The following is a 7,178-nucleotide window of genomic DNA, read 5'->3' on the forward strand; positions in this document are numbered from 1 at the left end:
TAAAGATATACTATATATTAAAATACAATATATATTTTTATATATGCGTATACAGAGAGAGTTGCAATTTAAGGTTCAATAAGATATGGGCTGCTGTCTTCAGAACCATGAGGAACATGGAAGGGCTGAGCCGGATGCTCAGGATTCAAGAGTAACTACTCCCATTTTACAGATGAGGAAGACTGGGGCCTGTTGGAAGTACAAAGCACAGCCCCTGCACCCTCTGCCCCTGAGAGCTCCATGCAGGTGCCACAGGATGGAGAGGACTTTGCTGGCCAACCCTGGTACCACGGCCCACTGTCCCGCCAGGTACCGCTGCCTCCTGCAGGACCTCAGGACCATCTGATGGGGAGTCTCACCCCTTTGACCTTTGACTTACTGGGTACTCCTGGATCCCAGATGAGGGGCTTAGGGTCAAGGTCTATCGGAAAGAGTGGCTCAAGGCCTGGGGGCCGTCTTGAAGCTTCATTGGTGTGGCATGTCACTTCTTATATTTAAATTTTCACTTCCTTTGGGATGGTGTTGAGGATGGTGTTGGGGATTGAAGAGGGTCCTAATGACCCCTCAAACCACCCCTTGGCTCTGCTTTCTCTCTCTGGATCCCAGGCCACCCGTGGCCACCAGGGGCCCATCTCCCTCTCAATCCAAAGTTCCTCACCCTCATCTCCAACTTAGGGGTCACCTTCAGGAGTTCCAGGACCTGGGGTATCCAATCAAATCATGAGAGGCAGTGTAGCTTAGTGGTTAAAACACCACACGTTAGCACCAGACAGCCTGGGTTCAAGTCCCATCCCTACAACTCACATTGGGTGTGAACTAGGGCAAGGTATTCGATATCTCTGGGCCTCAGTTTCCCCATCTGTAAAATGGGCATAATAGTACCTACCTCTTAACCTTGGTAAAGGATGAAGTGAGTTCATACATTTTACAACTAAAACAGTGCCTGGCAAATAACAAGGGCTATACATGTGCCCATTGTGCATACTGTCCAGTCCCCAGCCCCCATCACCAGCTCCACTTTTCCCCTCTGCAATGTTGTGGCCCTCAGCCCCTGTTTTCACACCAGCCACGATGGCTGGCATAAGACTGCTTGACCATTATTTTAAAGGTTGATTTAAAGGCCACAGTCTGTTGGGAAGGACCCAGTGAATGGCTTTTCTGGAAGCCACATTTGCATAGCAAGCTCAGTGCATGTCCTTGGGTTGGAAGTTGCATAAGTCAGTGCTGGCTAGTGGCTGTAAAAAACATTCCCAAGATGTCACCAGCCAGACTTGATCAACATTGAAGGGTGTGACTTCCCCGGTGGTCCAGGGAAGACTCTGCACTCCCAGTGGGCAAGACTCCACACTCCCAATGCAGGGGACCCAGGTCTGATCCCCTGGTCGAGGAACTAGATCCCACATGCATGCTGCAACTAAGGGTCCACATGCTGCAACTAAGAGTCACATGCCACAGCTAAAGATCCCGCATGCCGCAACTAAGACGCAATGCAGCCTAAATAAATAAATATTAGAAAAAAAAATGTAAGGGCTAGTTCATGTCACAACTTGAGGGGATGCAGAGCTCAAAAATGAGTCAGACCCAAGCCCTTTCCATCCTGTGTCTTCGCCATCCCCTAGGGCTTTGGGGACATCAACTGACAGGACAGAACCTGTAGGATCGTACAGGAGAATTTTATTGGTCAGGTCGGGACATTCCCCACAGCCCTCCTGCCCTCATACCATTGGCCAGATCTTGTCACATGACAGCTAACTGCAAGGGAGCCTGGGAAATGTAGTCCAGAGGTATGCCTATGAAAAAAGAAGAAACGGTCTGACACAATGGTATCCAGTCTCTGGGTTTTTTTGAGTGGGTGGAGGGGGGTGGGGAGTCATCATTAACTACTGATACAGGCTTATGCCTAAACCCCTTGCCCCTGTCCTCCATCCCCAGAAGGCTGAGGCCCTCCTCCAGCAAGATGGTGACTTCTTAGTTCGTGCATCTAAGTCCCGTGGGGGCCACCCTGTGATCTCCTGCCGTTGGCGGGGCTCAGTCCTACACTTCGAGGTGTTCCGTGTGGCCCTGCGCCCCCGGCCAGGCCGGCCCACAGCCCTCTTTCAGCTGGAGGATGAGCGTTTCCCAAGCCTGCCTGCCCTGGTTCGCAGCTATGTGACCGGCCAGCGTACACTGTCCCAGGCCACGGGAGCTGTGGCATCCAGGCCAGTGACGCGGCAAGGACCTATTCGACGCAGCTTTAGTGAAGACACCCTTCCAGACGGCCCGGCTTGGACAGAGCCACTCAGGTACCACAGGCTCCCAACCTCCCTGACGACACCCAACACCCCCCAGGGTTCTCCACCTCGGCACTGTCCACTAGTGACATTTGCGGCCAGATTATTCTTGGCTGTGGGGGACCGTTCTGTGCATTGTAGTTTGTTCAGCAGCATCCCTGGCCTCTATCTACTAGATGCCAGTAGAATCCTCTGTACGTCATCCCCCTAGTTGTGACGACCAAAAATGTCTCCTGACATTGCCAAGTGTCCCCTGGGGGTATCAGGCACCCTGGTTGGGATCCACTGGTTCCGAATGATGGGATGTAAGGTTTTATGGGTGTTGATGGGGGCTGCTCTGCGCAGAGTAGGACAACACATCTCCCCCATCTCTGTCCCCAGGGCTAGGAAGCGGAGTGACAGTCAGCCCGCAGGCTTGGAGCATATGGGGCAGCCAACAGCAGACCACCCTGGTTCAGGTAAGGGTCTTCCAGGACAATACATAGCTCAGAGACTGCTCTGCCACTCACTACCCAAGTGAACTTTGGCAGGTGACTTAACCTCCTGGAAAAAAGAGATGGTGATGCTCTCAATGTTGTCATGGTAATGAAAAAACACAGGACTAAGGAACTTTGTAGGTGCTTAAAAATGTGGGTTTATGATGATTCCAAGAAGCCCTCTGTTCTCTAACCATGGCTGACCTCTCTAATAATTCCTCTCACATCCCGTACTCACTCTGGCCACATAGTCTTCCTTCCAGTTGCTGGAACCTTCCAAATTTGCTCCTGCCTCAGGGCCTTTGCATTTGCTGTTCTCACCATTGGAGAGCCCATTCCCTAATCTTTACCTGGCTGACTCCTTCTCATCTAATGTGAGTTCTTCAAAGCAGCTGACCCTGACCATCCTACATAAAGGAGGAGTCCCCCTTACACCCTGACTGCCCTGTCCACACCACCCCCCAATTCAACATGAGCCCTCATTGTGTGCCAGACACTCTGCTAAGTGCTGAGATATGTCAATGAACAAGAAAGACAAAGATCCCTGCTCAAGTGGAGCCAACATCCTATTAGAGGAAGAAGGGCCAGGAACAACAAAAATGAGTCAATTACGTATGCTTTGGGTTAAAAATTAAAAGCAGGACACAGTAAGGAGTATGCGAATGGTAATGAGTATTACAATTTTAAGTAGTAGTTAGGAAAGGTCCCATGGAGAAAGATTTGAAGGAGATGAAGGAGGGAACGATGTGGATAATTGGATGAGAATGACCCAGGCAGAGGGAATAGCCATTGCAAAGGTCCTGGGGCCAGAACAAGAGTTTGAACTGTTCACTGAACCAAAAGGAGGTGAGTGTAGCAGAAACACTGGGAGTGAGGGGGAAGTCACGAGAGATTGGGCTCAAACTGTGAGGGCTTCTTGGACTAATATGAGGACTTTGGCCCTTATTCAGAGCGAGCTGGGAACCGCGGGGAGGTTTTGAGCCCCTATAACAGGGTCGACTTAAATGCTTAGTAAATACAGAGTCTCCCAAAAGTCTGGGTGCAGTTTTAAGTTCCAATAACCTCAGAAGTAAATATGCCACAAACTTAACAAAAGACATCATTTGAAATTTTGATAAATTCAGTTTCTTTGATGCTTATGTAGCTTTGTGAATTTTGAATGACATTTTTCATTTTAATTTCATACAGTCAGGGCTTACCATCTTCAATCAGAGGGGCAAAAACAAAGAATTCAAACTTGAAATGTAGTATTCAAAAATTGCAAAACTACATACGTGTCAGAGAAAGTTCGTTTTCAAACCATTGGTAAGTGTGTAGCATTGATGTTGGTGAAGTTGTTCAATTTCAAAGCCACACCAAGATAGGCTGGGATACCTGGTTATTGGCTGAATGAGTGGATGAACCAGGAGGTTAGTAGCCCATGAAGCCACTGACCCCTCCCAGCTATCTTCTCTGTGTACCTCTTTCACCCCCTCTTGTATGACACCCAGGAGCTTCCACTATGCCTGCATCTGCCCTGCCTCGGACAGGTAGTGACTCCGTGTTGCTAAAGGTGCCCGTTCCCCTGGGGTCTATTGCTGACAGCCTCAGGGCCTCTGATGGGCAGCTTCATGCCAAGGCACCAACCAAGCCACCTCGAACATCCTCACTGATGCTGCCTGATGCCTCTGGACGCCCCCCAACGTACTGTGAGCTGGTGCCCCGAGTGCCCAGGGTCCAGGGAACACCTGCTGGCCACAGCTGCCCAGAGCCAGAGGCGCCATGGTGGGAGGCTGAGGAGGAGGACAGATGTTTTGCAAGACCGCAGGCAGAGGTCTCTTTCTGCCCACCTGACAACCCCTTCGGCCTGCTGGGCTCCCAGAATCGGCCTCTGGAAACCGAAGTCCTGCATACTCTCCATGGCCTGTTCCTGGAGCACCATCCTGGGAGCACCGCTCTCCACCTGCTATTGGTGGATTGCCAGGTGGGTCACCTACAGAGGTTTTTCCTCCCCAGGCAGGGGCTGAAGCCAGGACAAGGGCCAACCCCACCTCACATCTGTATACTCACCCTGCTCCCTTGACTTCTCTACTCTTACCCTGGCCCCCCATCGCCAGGCGACTGGCCTCCTGGGAGTGACCAAGGCTCAGCAGGGCGCCATGGGGGTCGCCTCTGGTCTGGAGCTGCTCACACTTCCCCATGGGCATCGCTTGAGGTTGGAACTGCTGGAGAGGTAAGCCAGCCACCTGGAATCCCTAGGGTCTCCAAATCTCCCCATTCACGGTCCCCTAGGGAGGTGGGGCATGGGCAATGCCACCGACTGTCCCTCCTCACCCCCGCATTGCAAACCTCCCCACTGCCCCCAGACCCTTGCCTTCCGCCTCCACAGGCTCGAGACGCTGGCACTGGCGGGGGCGCTGGCAGTGCTGGGCTGCGCAGGGCCGCTGGAGGAGCGCGCGGCCGCCCTGAGGGGCCTGGTGGAGCTGGCCCTGGCGCTGCGGCCAGGGGCAGCGGGAGACCTGCCCGGACTGGCCGCGGTCATGGGCGCCTTGCTCATGCCCCAGGTGCGTGGGAAGCGGGGATGGGGAGGAGGCCAGAGAGCAAGTGATGGGAAAAAGTGGAGAGGAGGCGGGCTCAGCTCTCTTCCTCCAGGTGTCGCGGTTGGAACGCACGTGGCGCCAGCTGCGAAGGAGCCACACCGAGGCTGCGCTGGCCTTCGAGCAGGAGCTGAAGCCGCTGATGCGGGCGCTGGATGAGGGCGCCGGTGAGTGGCATTTTTCGATGAGTGGTAACTAAGCGGAATCCCAATCCTGTCCTAAGCCCCGCCCGGGTCTTAGGTCCCCGCCCCTGCTTCTCTCCTAAGCCACGCCCCCTGCCCTAAGCCCGGCCCCTGATTCACTTCCAGCTCTATGCTAGGCTCTGGCCTCTGGGTCTCGTGCCAAACCCCGCCGCTTCTGTCCTAGGCTCCACCTTGGCCTTACATTCTGCCCGTTGTTTCGGTCCTAGGCTCCGCCCCTTAAGCAAGGCTCCGCCCCTTAATCAAGGCTCCGCCCTCCTCGCCCTCTGTGCGAGTCTCGGTCGGGAACTAATCCCTAGGCCCCGCCCTCACTCTGTCCCAGGCTCCGCCCCTGCCCTAGGCCACTCCCCGGCCCTGCTCTGGGCCAGGCTCAAGCCTGTTTCTGACCCAGACCCCAACCATTGCTTTGTCCTAGGGTGCCTCGGCCCAATGTATGTCGCATCCTCTTCACCCTAGGACCCGCCCTCTGCCCCTAGCCCAGCCCAGACCCTTGCCCCAACAGGACCCTGCGACCCGGGGGAGGTGGCGCTGCCGCACGTGGCGCCCGCGGTGCGCCTGCTGGAGGGCGAGGAACTCCCCGGGCCCCTGGACGAGAGCTGCGAGCGGCTGCTGCGCACCCTGCACCGGGCGCGTCTGGTGGCCCGGGACGCGCCCAGATTCCGCGAGGCGGCGGCTCGGCGCCTGCGAGGTGAGCGCCTCCTCTGCGCCGGGTTGCCAGAGGGTCCCGGAACACCCCTCGTGCTCCAACTCGGTGCCCCCAAACCCACCGGGCCAGGAACTAGAGTCTCCCACCACGCCTCCCAGAGCCCCACCCAAACTGGGACGGCCCGGCCCCACGGGGTTCTCACCCTAACACACGCCGCAACCTGCAGTGTAGACGGAAACGGTGCCCTCTGCCCCCAAAGGGCGGCCCAGCCCCCCAGAGCCACGCCCACAGGGCCCCACTCCCACTCTTCCACCAGGGAAGGCCCTGCCCCTAGAGGATCTCGATCCGCCACCAAGAATGCCCAGCTCCCTCCAAATGACTCAGACCTTCAACCTGGTAGAATAGAACGGCGCCCCCGCTGAGCTCAGAGCCACACCCCTCTCCTGCCCTGGGGCAGCCCAGCCTCCAGGATCCCCCACCTGGGTCGTCCCTGCCTTCACTGGTGACCTTAGACCCCCTGTCCCTCCAACATGGGCCGACCTCCTCCCCCCCCAAGTTTGTCGCGAAGGACGGCCCGGACCCCAAATCCCACCCTCGGGTGTGGCTCCATCTCCAGGTACAACCCCTAAAGTGGGTCCCCCAGGATCTCGCCCCAGGAACAGACTGCCCCGGTGCACCCACCGAGCCCCTCAGCCACCCCACCCCCACTGCTGCAGACTCAGGAGCTCCCTCCTGGCTAACCCTACCCAGTTGTCCAGGTAATCTCAGGCTGAGTCCCTCCGGGGTCAAAGTCCCGAGGGAACAAGGCAGGTATGGGAGGGGCAAGGCAGTTGCCTGGGCCCTGCCCCCAGCCCCACCTTGCCCCGCCCCCAGGATTCCGGCCCCACCCGGAGCTGAGAGAGGCCCTGACCACTGGTTTCTTGAGGAGGCTGCTCTGGGGGAGCCAAGGAGCTGGGGCGCCGTGGGCCACACGTCTTGAGAAGCTCCAGCGCGTCCTCACCGTCCTGTCG

The 7,178-nt window shown here is 56.2% G+C and overlaps 1 protein-coding gene across 1 annotated transcript in view; it reads left to right on the plus strand.

Annotated features, from left to right (window-relative positions):
- Window positions 1-7,147, plus strand: part of SH2D3A (SH2 domain containing 3A) — a 10,092-nt gene extending 2,945 nt beyond the window's left edge. The window contains exons 3-12 of the mRNA XM_024745950.1: window positions 173-309; window positions 1,933-2,282; window positions 2,652-2,728; window positions 4,237-4,709; window positions 4,843-4,958; window positions 5,115-5,289; window positions 5,378-5,489; window positions 6,025-6,210; window positions 6,785-6,926; window positions 7,042-7,147. Coding sequence (XP_024601718.1) covers window positions 241-309; window positions 1,933-2,282; window positions 2,652-2,728; window positions 4,237-4,709; window positions 4,843-4,958; window positions 5,115-5,289; window positions 5,378-5,489; window positions 6,025-6,210; window positions 6,785-6,926; window positions 7,042-7,147 — 1,806 coding nt within the window. The 5' untranslated portion in view covers window positions 173-240. The remainder of the gene's footprint in view (window positions 1-172; window positions 310-1,932; window positions 2,283-2,651; window positions 2,729-4,236; window positions 4,710-4,842; window positions 4,959-5,114; window positions 5,290-5,377; window positions 5,490-6,024; window positions 6,211-6,784; window positions 6,927-7,041) is intronic.
- Window positions 7,148-7,178: the final 31 nt, after the last annotated feature.

The sequence above is a fragment of the Neophocaena asiaeorientalis genome, unplaced genomic scaffold (genome assembly GCF_003031525.2).
Source record: "Neophocaena asiaeorientalis asiaeorientalis breed wild unplaced genomic scaffold, Neophocaena_asiaeorientalis_V1.1 scaffold357, whole genome shotgun sequence".
NCBI classification, from domain to species: Eukaryota; Metazoa; Chordata; class Mammalia; order Artiodactyla; family Phocoenidae; genus Neophocaena; species Neophocaena asiaeorientalis.